General features: G+C 46.4%; 1 protein-coding gene across 7 annotated transcripts in view; it reads left to right on the top strand.

Annotated features, from left to right (window-relative positions):
- The first annotated feature begins 497 nt into the window (after window positions 1-497).
- The window catches only part of FBXW11 (F-box and WD repeat domain containing 11), a 54,430-nt gene continuing 40,421 nt past the window's right edge, over window positions 498-14,506 (top strand). For 2 of the 7 annotated variants that reach the window (XM_072348154.1, XM_072348150.1), the window contains exons 1-2: window positions 553-672; window positions 8,331-8,404. Coding sequence is in view for 2 of the 7 variants with exons in the window: in XM_072348152.1 (XP_072204253.1) it covers window positions 628-672 (45 nt within the window). In the remaining 5 variants the exon portion in view is untranslated. Of the gene's footprint in view, window positions 521-552; window positions 673-8,330; window positions 8,405-10,078; window positions 10,166-10,829; window positions 10,939-14,506 lie in introns of those variants that run through there. The other 5 variants (XM_072348149.1, XM_072348151.1, XM_072348153.1 and 2 more) reach the window with 5 other exon arrangements.

Here is a 14,506-nt window from a genome sequence, read left to right as displayed (position 1 = left end):
CACAGTACAAGGTGTTCTGTAGGTGGCCCTGTGACCCGGCATTGTCCTGCCCAGCAAAGCTCTTCCCTGCATATATTTTGAATTGGAATCATAGAATTACTCAGACATTCTGAATTGTTGCTTTGATGTCTCAAATATCTGCTGGCTGCTCCCTGGAATGAACAACTGAACGGATCGGGATCTGTACAGCAACCATAGCACAGCTTTCTCTGCCAGCCCTCAGTTGCAGGCTGTGCTGTGAAGGTGGGAACAACCCGGCCCAGCTCAGCCCCGCGGTTTCCCCGCGCCATTTTCCGTCCCCTCAGCGCTCGGTGAGGCCGGGTCCGGAGCCGCCACTGAGCGCGGCCCGTCAGGCAGCGCGCCGCCATCCCAGCGACCCCTTCGCGGCCGCTGAGCGCGCCGGGAGCCCCCAGCAGCCAATAGGAGCGCGGCACCGCGGGGCCCGCCGGGAGTTGTGGTTCGCTATGAGGAGATTGGGAGGCGGCGGGTGCCGCTTTTCTTCCGGGCGCCGTGACGTCACGTACGTGCATGCGTGTGCGCGCGCGCGAGGAGGGGGGGTGGGCGAGCGGCGGCGGCGGGGCCTGGCGGGCGCGGGGCGGGCGGGCGCCGCGCGGAGCTGCCGCCGCTATGGAGCCCGACTCGGTGATCGAGGACAAGACTATCGAGCTGATGGTGAGTCGCTCCCGCCCCTCCTCCTCCGCAGCCTCCCGTAGGGCCCGGCGCAGCGCTGTGGGGCCTGAGGGGCCCGGCGCTGCTTGGAGGTGGCTGCGGGCCGGGCCCGGCCGCGCGCCGCTCCTCCCGCCGCCTCCATCCTCATCTGGGGGCCGCTGAGGAATAACGTTAAAAAAAGCCCAACAAGAAGTAATTCGAGGAATAGAGAAACTGACGGGGAAAAAACAACGTGCATCCGAATGGTCGCTGTGTGAAGGGGGGGAACGCGTAACGCTGAGCGCCGGGTGGGAGGCGGGCTGCGTGCGCCCGGTGCGCCGCTCCGGTCCGGAATTCCGGGCCCCGGGGGGAGCTGCCCTTCCGCCCTGCAGGGAGCGCCCGAACCGCAGCACGGCGGGAACGGCCCCGCTCTGCCGCATCTGGGGGTGAGCAGCTCCGAGCTGAGAAATAGAACGGGCAGGACTGCAGTGTTTTCTGCTTCCTATCTCTGTATGTGTGATCTGCTGCTGCGTGCGGGGTGCTGCTCAGCGCAGTGGAGTTATATGGTAAAAAAGCACCTGGAATGGGCTGTTACTGCGCTCTGAAGGTGAGCTGGACGCAGTGGAGCTCACCCGGCAGTTCCAGCTTCCCTCTGGTATCGCCTGCTGTGGGTAAGCAGAGATGGAAAGTCAAAAGGAAATGGTGTTTCGATGCTCACTGTCCATCGCTGAAGCCAGCAGCTTAAAGGCCATTCTCGGTGATCCCGCCGTTCCCATTGATCTGGTGAGCTCACTCATTGTCAGCAGCATCAGAGTGGCTGCGGTGCAGGTGTGCGTCCCAGCAGCAGCCCCCTGCAGAAAGCTGCCTTGTGCATTTCCAACACAGGCAGTGCATCCCTGCGCTGCTTTCCTAACTGTGCCAGTGGGGTGCAAATACCGCCTGGCCTTGGGGTGTGTGAGGTGCAGTGATGGGGCTGGAAGGTATAGCGGCCTCGCTCAGGTTTCTTGGTTGCCCTTTGTTCCCTGGTTTTGGCCAGATTACCAATGGGCAGAAGCAAATGTAATTTCTCAGTGCTGCTAATGGCCCTATCCCCTTGGTACAGCTGCATCTTGGAAATGTGCAAAGGGAAAGGCAAATGTGGGAGGGCTATTACAATTTTCATTACTTAGGAGGCTTAAGAAATAAGTTTTTTCCTTTTTGTGTAAAATTTTAGTACGGTGAACAACTAATTCTGTAGTTCCCAATGGAAATTGGTATTCCATAAAGCACAGCTGGTAGTTTAATTTTGATCCTTACAAAGGCTTGTGCAGAACCACTTCATGCTTCACTGGAGTCACCAAAAGCCCACCGAAATGGAGCCCTACCACAAAGGTTCTGTGCTCTGCTGTTGTGGCAGATGAGATTCTCCGGAAGGTTTGCTGAAACAAAGAGAGCAGAAGTAGAAGTTGTGTTGGCAGTTTTCAGTCAGCAATGACAGTGTTCTGTGCAGCCTCTTGTTGTTAATAGCAGCGTTAAACGTTGCAAAGCCAGAGATGAAGGTGCAAAACCTGATGGGATGCTCCTCTGCTCATGAGTGTTATTGTCAGGAAGAAGAATGGATGCTTGCTTACAGTTCTAGCCTCCCATTGATCCAGGAGGCTGTATTTGCAGCCCTTTGGGTGCTTGCTCAGTGCCTTCCAATGCCAGGGCTGAGTCCTCAGTACTGCAGGTGCAGGTGGATGATGCAGGAGTTCTGAGAAGCAGTTCTGAGTAGCTGATAAACCAGAGATAATGTATCGACATGTTAGTTGCATAAAGTCAGAGAACAGGGTGTTCTAGCCCTCAACTTTTCCTGCACTGGATGGATCATTTGCATTTATTTAAGGAAAAATCAGTCATAGAAATAACCCCAGTCTATTTTTAAAGCTGAAATCTAAGAGAAATATCTTAAGGTTTCAGAGTGACAACTTCTGTTTGCTGTATGAAGTTCTAGCTGGTGTTCTGAAGTTGCCATCTTAGGACAGCTGGAGGCTTTAGCTATAACGTTCTAGCTCTGGAAATCACGTCGTTAGCCTTTTAACAGCGATGAGCAGGTGATTTAGTTAGGACTTTCTGTAGCTTTCAGTTGTACATGAGATATGGTACTTGGCCCTGTGCTGGCACTCAGGGGTGCAGGGCTGCAGTTTGGCTCGGGGAGCGCTGTGTCCATTGGATGCGCCGTGTGAGCGGGTGAACGATTGGCAATGAGGAGTAAGGAGGTAATCCAGAACAGATGGAGGGCTTGCCAAAATGATGGAAAGGGCTCTTCCTTTGCCTGGTTTTGGTTTTCTCTGTGAAATCAGATCACAGGAACCTTTTCGCTCTTCTAAACGATCAAACTTTCTCAAGGTGAAATACTGACAACAAATGATTTGTGAAATGTGTTGTTTTTCTTTAATCTACGCGTTCTGAGCTGTTTATAAAATCTGAGCTCAGTTGCATCAAACCCATTACATGTGTTTGCCTTGAATCCTGCTAAAAGCCTCCTGGTTCTCCTTCCCTCTGAAAGCTGCACTAAGCCACGCTTTTGTTTCACCAGCAGGCTTTAAGGCAGGGGATAGTTTCTTAGCTTGCGTTAATGTGGCTGTAGAATAATGCAGAGCTATGGAAAATAGACCTGTATGCAGGTTAAAAAGTGACACAGGTAAGGATGGAACTGCCTACGTTGTAACATCTGGATCACAAAAAAACCTAACTCCTTTTCTCCCAGAATCTTGTGCCTGCTGGGCAGCCCTGGGCATGGTTAGTGGGCAGGAAGGCAGAGAGTGGCAGCGCTTCCACTCAACTGAGCTGCCATCAGCTCTTCCCACTGTGCCCTCCATGCACTGTGCTGTGCTGCACTGCCAGTGCTCACCTCCTGCCTCAGAGCTGGTGGTTGGAGCTCTGCACACTGCTGCTCAATGGGGGGTTGCGTGGAAGGGCGCTGGGAAGGAGGGCTGTGCTCAACAGTACCAACATGTGCTTGTTTAAATTGTGTAGGAACTTGTATCTGAAAGTTACATATATGGAAAATATTCTTCTTCATGTGGCACCTTTGTTGTCTAGAATGTCTCTCTCATTACGTTGTCCAGTGTTTAAGTGCCTCTGTAAATAATATAAGTGAGGAACTTCAACATTCAGTATGTTGCCAAAAGTCTTTCAGTTTCTCCTGGCAGAACTTTGATGGGAGCTGCAGATCTTCATACTCACAAGGTAACATCTCAGAGCAAAGCGTTTCTTGCAGTACCACTTTACCAGCAGCAACATGTGTAGATCATGCTGGTGCTCACTGTAGCTGGACATTCCATGCCCCCAAACCGTCTGAAGCTTTACAGTGCAAAACAAACCTGAGCATTGTGTTTGGAAACACAAATGCAACAGCTGGATGTGTCTCGATAGGCCTATAACGTTCTGCTTTGTTTCTTCCCTCCCTGTCTCAATCAGTGCATGCCGAGCAGGCAGTTGCATTTTGTTCAGATTTTTCCCAATGTTCTCAGAGGAATCCTTCAAGGAGGAATCCTTCAAAGAGTTTGCTCTTGTGGTGGTAGAGATAGTGATGGACTGGGCAATGATCGTATTTGCATCTGGCACAAAGCAGGCACTGTTCTTGCTCCAGTGTCACTGTTTTGCTCTTAATCAAAACCTGGGAATAGGTTGGGAGCCAACAGGACCTTTGGAGACCTGTTTATTCACTAGTTAATGTGCTTTCTTTGCTGGGATAGCAGGCTATGCCTTACAGTTAGCTTTATTTGTTAGCTACATGAGCAGTGTTCTGAGTTGCGTGTCAGACACGTGAGTGTGCAGCCAGCAGTGTGCTGGGCTGCTTCAGCTGTTAGGGGCAGAAAGGGAAATGGTGAGGGCAGGTGTCTGACGTGGTGAGGTTGCTTGCTGGCTGCTTGGGGGGCACAGAAGAGCCTTTGGGGCAGCAGATGTAAGGTCTGCACTGCTGCAGAGGTCATCGGACTGACAGTCATGTTTCACAGTGCCCGTAAGAGGAGGGATGATAGCGTAAAGTGAATAGATTTCTTTGACTTTGGCAACAGTACAGAGTGGGAAGGAAGAGCTGAAGAAGATGAATTAGAGCTGGGTAACTGAATTTAAAGCCAGCAGAGCTATGGAGAAATGAGAGAAATAACCAGAGAAGTGTGGAAAGCTGTATCTTTTGGGAAGGGCTCAGTGAAACAATAGGCTGAGTGGGGAACTGGTTACCAAGGGAAGAAGGACCACGGTGAGTACGAAGATGTTCAGTGTAGGTAGCAGGCGAGAAAAGCCAGCTGAGGTACTGGTTTGGATGGCAACAGCTACTGGTCTATTGGGGCGAAGGAGAACTGCAGATGCTCCATTCGTAGGGAGAATTCTGAACCTAAGTATCTTTAAATTCTTTCTGAGGGAAGCTTGCAGTTTTTTCGGGAAGCTCAATGCTGGCATTTCACCAAAGCCTTTTAAATCTCATTTGGGATTATTTTTGCCTCATTTCAGTTAAATTATCTAGCATGACTCGATTTGCCAGCCTCTGCAATGGCAGTGAGCACATAAGGAGCAGCAGTCAGAGTTGCCTTGGTGCCTGAGAAGCATGTGTGACCTCCAGCCCCTATGAGCATCCCCAGGGAGCTCCAGGGCACTGCACTGAAATTGCACAGGCCCTGAATCACGCTGAGAAACTCAGTGTGTTAATGGCAGTGTGGGATGGTACCCACAGGCAGGCATGTACCATCCCAGCCCTCTGACCTGCTCCTGGGTGCTCCTATAGGAACTCTTATGGTGCACGTTTGGCATTGGTGCGTTTCAGGCCATGCAGGCTGTGTCTGTCCCTTGGGGAGAGTTGTTGGGTGTTAAAGTTTGGCTCACCAACGAGTGTTGCAGCACCATCTCAACAAAACAAACGGAGCTGTCTTCTTCCAAGCTGTGCCCTGAGAGAGGCTTGGGGACATTTCTCTGAAGGATGGATGTACCTTTTCATTTTGTGTGTATTTTCTGAAACACCTTCGCTGCTTGTTAAATCAACTTGATGTATGGCTTTTGATGCGTTACGTTTTATTGCTGTGCAGTTTAGAGGTCACCGTAGCTTTGGCATTTTCAGTTTCATCTTCCTGTGCTGCTTTGAGTGCTTGTGCAGCAGGGTGAAAAGCGAGATGGGCTTCACATGAAATGGATGGTGCAGCAAATGGGCCAGTGAGATAGGAATGGCGTGTGGGAGAGAATGAGAGGCCATGGCTGTAAGAGGGCTGCTCTGCAATGAGCTGCTGTTATTGCCAGGGAGAGAAGAAATGGAAGGGAAACGAGGATATGTACTGAGTTGTTTAAACTAATGCTGATTAATAACAGTACTTACATTCTAGCTTCATTTCTCTGGTGATGTTTTTCTTTATACTACTGCCACTGTTTATTACATAATCTGATTTCACAGCTTGATTTCCGTGGTACTGATAGTACTTCGTTATTCACAGCAAATCCAGTTTCTCTGGGAAATCCCTTCCTTCTCCAGTTTGTCGGTGTGTTTATGAGCTCAGTGGGGTGACATCTGACAGCCTGCTCCATTTTCCTGTGCTACTTCCATGCATTTCCCAGTATGAGTGGTGAATGACCGAGACCAAATAATGCAATATGGCAATACTTGTTGTGCTTTAATAATAAAAAAGGGAGTCTCCTTTTGGAAAATTAATTCATTTCTCAAACAGGCTAACATAACAACGGGAGTGCTTGGAGGGAGGTGTGATGTTCCTTCATTGCTTTACTGAAACAGGTCCCCATAGGAATTGCAAACCCATACTTGTAGCCTGCAAACCCAAAGTGTTTCGAGGTAATCATGGAGTTGTTCCACATCCTGGGCCAACTTCTGTACAAATGTAGACCAGTTTCTAAGATGTAGATAGGTACCTGCTTGGTATAGGAATAGGGGGGACCAGTGTGCTTTCTGTGTAAACTGGCATAAGGCTTTTGGGGTCAACTCTTGGCTGTGCAGCGTGGCCAAGTTCTGTTTCCTTCATTGGCCTGGCTAAGGCAGCGAGCTGTGCGTGGTCTGGCCGGGCTGCGTTCTGTTTTGTGCTGCTGAGAGGTTCCAGAGTGTGGAATTTTGGCACAAAAGCCGTGTACAGCCTGCTCTGTGTGCCTCCTGGGGAGGTGTGTGTACAGGATGGCTTACACACTGATGTGCTGCTGAAATCTTCTGCCTTTTTAAGTCACACCAATTGAAGCATTTCAGACAAAAATGCATGCAGCTCCTGGAAAGCCTATACTCAGAATCTGTTTGCAAAACTTAAGCTCCAATTACAGCTTGTATTTGATAGGAGATCTTTTAAGCAATTCTGTCTTGGCACCAAAGGACTAGGCAGGGAAACTCGATATTTGTGTTGTCTCCATCACTCCTTGATGGGGAGGAGCTTCCAAGAGAAAATCAGACCTGTGCTGTCACACTCAAATTCTTTTAAGGAATGCCTTTGTGCTTCTGCTGACATCCTGCTGGCTCTGTTGTGACTTAGCAAATCAGTACATTTATATAATTTTGATAGCTGGCTGAGCTATATTGTACTCTTACAGTTCTGAGTCACGTGCCTTGACATCTTATTGCTTTACTTGGCAGTCTTAAGGTTCATGTATTGGACGTGGTATTAGACTTACAGCCCTGCTTTGCCCTTGAAATGTGTTGCCCTATGGTTGCTGCCTGCTTTACAAAGGGTCAGAAAGCATCCCACACTGAAGATGCTTCTTTGCTGGTGTACAAGGATTGGATTGGAAGGGTCACCATGAGAGATGGTGGTAGCACGTTGCTCTGTGGGCAGTGCAGTTGTGTGTTCTAGAAGATGCTTCTGCTGTTTCTGGCTGGTGTTACAGGAAATCATTCTGTTGTCTGTCTCAGACTTGTAGAAAGGTCTGGCTGGGAGTCACAGCCTGGTCTGCTTAGGGTGAGCTCTTGTTATTCTGTTACTTGTGTAGCTGGAACTTCCACAGGCTTGGTTTTCTCTTAGGTTACAGTTAAAGCTACTTCAGAGGCAATGTTTCCTACTGTAACCTTGTTGCTAGAGGTTCTGGATGAAGTCCTTTACCATCTCGCTCTGTGAGGGATTTCCTTCCTTTTGGTCAGGAATGGTGTGCCTTGTCTTGCTCTCTCCCAGCTCTGGGCTGTTCTGGAGGTGCAGCAGTACTGAGTGCTCTATTGTGGCTGGATGGCTCCATTTGTGCTGCTGGTGCATGAGAAAAGCTGGATCATTTTGAGTCTGGAAAAGGCAAAAAAAAAAACAACCAAACCCCAAACAAACATGGCAGTGAAATGCTTTAGAGCTTGTTTGTGGAAAAGTGAGGAGAGCTGCTGCAGTGTTTTGCAAAGCCACGGACTCCCAGCCTGTCAGTGCACGCAGTGTTTGTCAGGTGTAAGCTGGTGGATGAAGCTACGGTGGTTACGTCACCATTAGCAGCACAGTTTCTTCTCATCTTGATCTTTGCAAAGTGAGCTGTTGCCCCAAAACAGTTTGTTTAGGATTCATTCATTTATAACATGGGAAAGAGCAATTTCTTGTCTGTGAGTCCATTTCTTTGTCTTAGATCCACCAATCCAATGCCCCACTAACTCAGGTGTTACCGGTAAGGTGTATTGGCCCTAACAGTGCTAGCAGTGCATAATTGGGATTTCATTCAAGCAAGGAGTAGATACACCAAGCTGAAGATGATTGGCTGCTCTCTTTTAACAGAAAAGAAGGAAAGCCCATTCGAATCCCCTTTCATTCTGGATTGGTGGATCTGAAGCGCAGAAACAAGGTTTCAGGTAAGCAGTCACCCTGTACTATATCCTGCTGCTTCTGCTTAGATGAGTTTGTCCGCAAATTCAGTACCCGCTTTAACTGCTCGATGTCCCTCAGATAGCAGAACACACCAATTTAGCTGCCAGTGTGAGCTTAGAGTGAGGAGAGGCGTGTTCAGAGAAGACAGCTGTGCATTGTTAGGATGCTGCTGATCTCTGAAGGCAAGGCCTAGGAACGTGGGGTAGATGCACCATCTGTGGAGCTAGACAGCGGTATCTACACATAAAGGGGCATTAAGCAAACACTTCCCAGATCTTGCTTCTGGAAGGAGGAGGCAGCCTCATCAATGACAAGTTCAGAAAGTAGCAGCTATCTGCTTTGATTTCTGGCTGTATATTCTCACGAGTTCATTGGAAATGTAGAGGACTTCTCCACTCGTTTGTGTTACGAATTTCAGTAGCTTTGTCCTGCTGAAATACCATTTGCAGTTCTGTTCTGGGCAGCACTTGGAATCAGCATTTTAAATCCTTAGGGAGATCTCAATGCTTCAGGTTCTGTTACTGATGGTTCTCAGAGCGGTGCTGCGGAGCCGCAGCAGGTTTGTTTCAGAGTAGCACTGTGGGTGTGTTTTGAGTCTTGTTGCTCTGAGACTTTGAAAAGGCTGTGAAGGGCTGCAGCGTGGTGTCTGAGATAAGTTTGGGAGGTATCTGTGTGTGTTAAGAGGGAAAGTCAGATTGCTGGTTGATAGAGAAGAATGTTGTACCTTGAATGTCTGGTGGGATTGTGAGCCCCTCTCCTAAGGCCCAGCTTTGTTGTGAATTAGTGCTTTAATGAACTTGTCAACTCATTTCTGAAGCTAGTGTGAAGCAGGTACACCTCAATTCCTTTTGATATTAATAGCAATAACACTAAGCCGCTTGAGTGCTCTCCTTTGTAGACAGCTATTAAAACAAATGTTAAGGCCTCAATATTTAATATACCGTAGGAGAAACTCTTGTAGGTGCAGCTGATATTCGGTATTATTTTAGCTGTGTGTTTCTTTTGCTGGTATGGTATTTTCTGCAAGAATTGTACTTGCATTTAGTTGATGAAAGCATACATAATGAATTGCTTGTGCACAGGATACTGTTGTTTCCAGGCTTGAGTTTTTGAATAGTTGGATTAGGTTAGGGTGAAGAAGTCCTGGGTGTGCTTTTTAGTTCAGGCTACAAAAACCCACCGACTCTGAGGGTTAATCCTTGGTCTGACGCATTTCTTGCAGTCTCTCCTACTCCATCAGGCCATCCCTCACCTCGGAGTTACACTGCAGTGGAACCTCCTGGAGCATTTGCTGCCCTGAGTGTGCCCTTTGCTGAAATGAGAGAGTTGGGAGACAGAACTGATCTTGATGTCTTTAACGATGAGAACTGAAATGAGAAAATAATTTAACATGCGCTGGGGGGAGGGAAGGAGAAGCTGTAATGTGTACTCCTGCTGATTAAGATCCCCAGTGTGCTGGTATTCAATATTATAGGAATTGCTGAACTGCTTGAAACATGGAACAGCCCTGTCAGAGGCATTCAGAAAGCTAAGCTGAGCACAGATGTAAGTGTGTGCACATTGCAGGCTTAGATCTCGTCCAGGTTTTGAATCCTACATTTTTAAAAGCAAAGTGCAAGTCAGCTTTCAAAGGCTGCTGAAGTACTCCCCTGCAACATGAGGAACACAAACTCTGAACGTGACTGCAGCATTTTATAACACGCTAAGGTTGGATTTCACACGTACTTCAACTCTTCCAAGTTCAGGTACGCGCTGCTTTGTCCATATGTGATTTTTTAAAATCAGGTTAATATTTGTTAGGTTGCACTAGTCCTTATCCTTAATAACTTAATACAGAAAAGAGTCAGAGCCAACTTTTATATTCTTAATAAGCTTCATCTACAGGCTTTGAAGTGCTTAGCTTACTCACTGTAAGATTTCACTATTTCAGTTGGCAGCACTAGGTCTCTGCAGCTGCTTTTTTCCCTCTGGTTCTGATTTACTGTTAGCAGGTGTACTGATGTCTGAATGTCTGTAACACCTCTGCTCCTTCAGCATAAGGGAAGGAAAGCCAGTTTTCTTCTGAGGTGGCCTCTGTGTAACATAGGATGTGCCAGTGCAGCAAGGACTGTTATAATTCTGAGCTTCTGAAACTGTTGGAACTGGGATGTCTTGTCTGAAGGACATAAAGATTAACTTAAATACTGTATTTCAGAAGATTCGGAGTGATTTCAGTGAACACCATCGAATAACTATGTTGCAAATGCATTAGGATTTTCTTTGTAATCTTCCGTGTCCTCCTGAAAACGAGATACTGCATTTCACGAGTCTTATCCTGATGAATAAATTATAACGGAGCGAGGTTGTGTTGCTGTATAGAAAAAAAATGCATTTAATCTTTTCTCCACTGAACCCGTGTTCCTTTTGTAGCATTCGTTTTGTTGTAGCGAACGCATACTTTGATCTTCAGGAGCAGAGCGGGACTGCATTGTTGATCACGCTTCTGTGAATTCATTGCCCTATGTAGAAGAACTGCGTGGTAATGGAAAACAACTTTTCAGATAAATTCTCCTCATTTGTCTTGCTTTGAGCTTCCTGAATTCTCACTTAGTGTTCTCCCCAAATGCGAGAATCTTACGTGCAGGTCTTGAATGACAGCTGGGAGGCTGAGCAGTGATGGCTTTGGAATGGCAATCATTTATCTAAATAGGTTTTTCTGATGGAGTTGTGACTCAGCTATTGGTTTCTTGGTGTTTGTTTTTTTTTAATGGTCTGCTAACAGTAAAGGAAAAATCAAAAATGTTTTACAAGTTCGAGTGAGTTTGCTACTCTTTCAAACCCAGCAATGCAAGAGGAAGCCAGATCTCTTGTATGGAGACTGCCTGCTTGACCTGGGAATGTGGCCATTCTTAAAGCAGAACAGATAAGCACAGGAGTTGCACTCTGTGCATTGTGGGGATGGTGCTCAGCCTTCCAAAACAGCCGCTCAAGCCTGGATGTGAGATTGCATTTTGTATGTGGAAAGGTAGTGATGTGATGGCACCGGTTCATACTCGTATGACGCATGTGAATACACCACATCTCTCAAGGGACAACTTGGTTTTGAAACGAAAATAGGAAGAGTGCAAAGCCTTGCTATTGGTCTGACAAATTTTCTTTGGTTCAGAGTACCTCAGCAAAAATACCAAGTGTGCCAAAACGTGCAACGTAGTGAATGTACGACTGTGCCAAGCCAGGCTGTCACTTGTGGAACGTGCTTCTTTGTGTTATGTGCATGCCCACACACTTTACTTCCAATTAATTATTCACAATTACGAATATACTTTGACACTTCTACTTTTCCACTTGCAAATACTCAGGGTACTTGTTCCAACATCCAGTTGGTTCAGCACTGTTTTGCTTATCAGTATTTTGAATGAATCACTTCAGGTAAAGCTGCCAGGTAAGTTCTAGATGACGTCCCAACTAGCAGAAGGCCCGGGGTGGTCGCCAACTCGTCCCTGCTGAGTGTAAAATAATACTGAAGGCCTTTGAACAGTCTTAACTGCTTTCTGTTTCTTCTCTTATTGTGGTTCATGCTGGTTTTTGAGCAGGGTCTGGGCTTGATATTGAATTTGCCTTGGGAGCATTAAAATTCTATAGTCATCCCATCTGAAAGTCAAAGTTGGTGTGTCAGAATCCCCCTTCAGCAGCACTTAAAATGGGCTGCCAGTGGGTGTGTTGTTCCCAGACAGAGCATTTCAAGTAACAGCTGTTACTCCCCGAATTTATCAATGTTAAGCACTAATGGAAAGAAAGAAGCAACAGTTCTGCTGGTCCAGGCCTAAATAAAAAGTAAATTGAAAATCTTGAATAACATGCAAGTCTTTTACAACTGAACACCTGAAGAGAATTCAGAGGGAAGATTGAAGTTTGTTGACTGTGCCTGGCCTTCCCAGTCTAAATATTTGCTCTTTGGAAATGCAGAACAAGAGCTGAAGCACTGAGGAGCTGATTGGTTTTCATGAGGAAGTTGGGAAAAGCACTTCAGAACATGGGAGCCTGGATGATTTGTTAGGAGCCTATGAGCAATTTTGATTTTGTAGTAAACTGTGTGATCAGGAGGTCATTGCAGGAGGAGTGAATTCATCTGGTTAGCCATGCTTCTTGACAAATGTGTTTCTTGTATTTCTATCTGTAATTAAAAAGGAGCTCCCTCCAAGCTTTGTTGACCTGCCTAGAAGCATTGCAGGGGCAGGACTGGCTTTGCTTTAAGAGTGGACTCCCCCAGTCTGTAAACCTGCCTCAGGTTATCTCTGTATAAATAAATAGAATGTGATTTTGGTGAAAAATGCTGAGGTCACAATTGCAGCACTTTATAGAAGTTGTGGTAATAAGGGTTAGTCATTAATGCTGCCTTAACTGTAACACTGCAGCATTGCCATCACCGGATCGAAAATTAGATCCATTGGGAGCACAAGCTCAAGCCCACATTTGTTTCTAGAGTTAACTTAGTGAGCATGACAGAATATTCCTTTTCTTTTTTTTTTTTACATAAGACAGAAATCAGCACTGTTTCAGTTGGGCAGTAAATGCTAATTTTAGAGGCACCAAAATGAAAAATGCTCTGGACGTGTTACCTTGTTTTAAGAAAAAAGCACTTTGCACGTATGGGAAGTCCTGCGTGAACCAAACCTTTGAGGTGTTCAGGGCTGAGGAGGTTGTTTTTACCCTTTATCCTAAAACTAATTGCAGTTCAATATATCAGAAGATGTTTTTCCACCCGCCTTTTGTCTGGGATGTGCTGGGGCAGGAGCCAGCCTCTCTGGAACCAGAGCCTTGTGCAAGGACTTAGTCATGCAGCTTTCTCTTCCTTTTCCCGTTCCCAGTCTTTATTTATAGTGCTGCAGCTCACTGGGAACCTGCTGCAAGGCAAGTGGGAAGTGAGGGCAGAAGCTCAGGTGGGTGTTACTCAAGAAGTAGAAGTCTTCATACAGCGCTGTGCTCATATTTATGACTGACGGCACCGATGCAGACAGGGTCAAGAAAATAAGACGTCAGGGATGCCCACAAATATTTGCACATTGCTGTTTTAGTGTGAAGTAGAATTTGTAGCATTGTGCAATGTCATTGCTACACTAGTGTTCTTTATGAATCCTTTTATTCAGGATTTCGTAATACCGTGGAGAGGTTTTTGGTGTGGCTTCGACTTGGTGTGGAAATGGCTTCTTTGTCTAATGTGTTTAGAACTAAATTAAGAAGTTATTCTCAGGTTACCCACGTCGCTCTGCAGTTCTTCATAGTGAGCTCATTTAGTGAGAGCCCTTCCTAAAACCAAATGCAGTCTCATTACCACCTCATTTTTAAGGCAGTGCTGTAGACTGTCTGTGCTCTGTCCCACGTGATGAGTGCTTTGAACTTTAAACATATAGAAACCTTTTTTTGCTGTCTTGTTGGAATTCAGATAGTTGCCCTGATATCACTGATTGTCTACAGCAGTTCTGGAAACTGAATTCCAAGGGTTCATTTGAGGATACGTCACGTCAAGTAGCTGTAGATATTGGGTTAATTGGTAGCTTAATGGAAAAATCACATTTCTCTGAGCTTTAAAGAACCTTTTAATAACATAAAATATTGAAGAAAAAAAATACGAAAAAGCATTAATTTTATTTGTACTTCTGTCCATAAGATCTCATTACTGTACATAGTGCAGAACATCCGTTTGGAGCTGCACCCTTCCTACGTAGGACTGGAGGAGAGAAATCAAGTGGGTTTTGGTGCTGATGGGATCATCCTTGTCCTGGTTTTGCTTTCATTTCTCTTTAGCACAGAGGTGAAAATCACAGGCTTTCTTGTGCTTTATTCGTAAGATATGAAGTAAAATTTGCAAAAAGGTTTTGCCTTCCTCAGCTGCTCTGGGTTCCCTCCTTCCCCTCCTTATTGGCAAATTAACTGCTCTCCTCGAGCCTTCACCTGCGAGTATTCTGCTCTCAGCTTCCACATCTGTGCCTTTTCCTTATAACGATTTGGTGTTTGTTACAACTAATTTGGAAGCCCACGTAGAAATTACAGGAAGGCAGGTTTCAGAGCTGGGTCTGTGACTGCTTGACAGTAACTGAATCCTTTTC

Source organism: Excalfactoria chinensis, chromosome 13 (genome assembly GCF_039878825.1).
Source record: "Excalfactoria chinensis isolate bCotChi1 chromosome 13, bCotChi1.hap2, whole genome shotgun sequence".
Classification (NCBI taxonomy): Eukaryota; Metazoa; Chordata; class Aves; order Galliformes; family Phasianidae; genus Excalfactoria; species Excalfactoria chinensis.
This window is presented reverse-complemented; position numbering and strand designations above follow the sequence as displayed.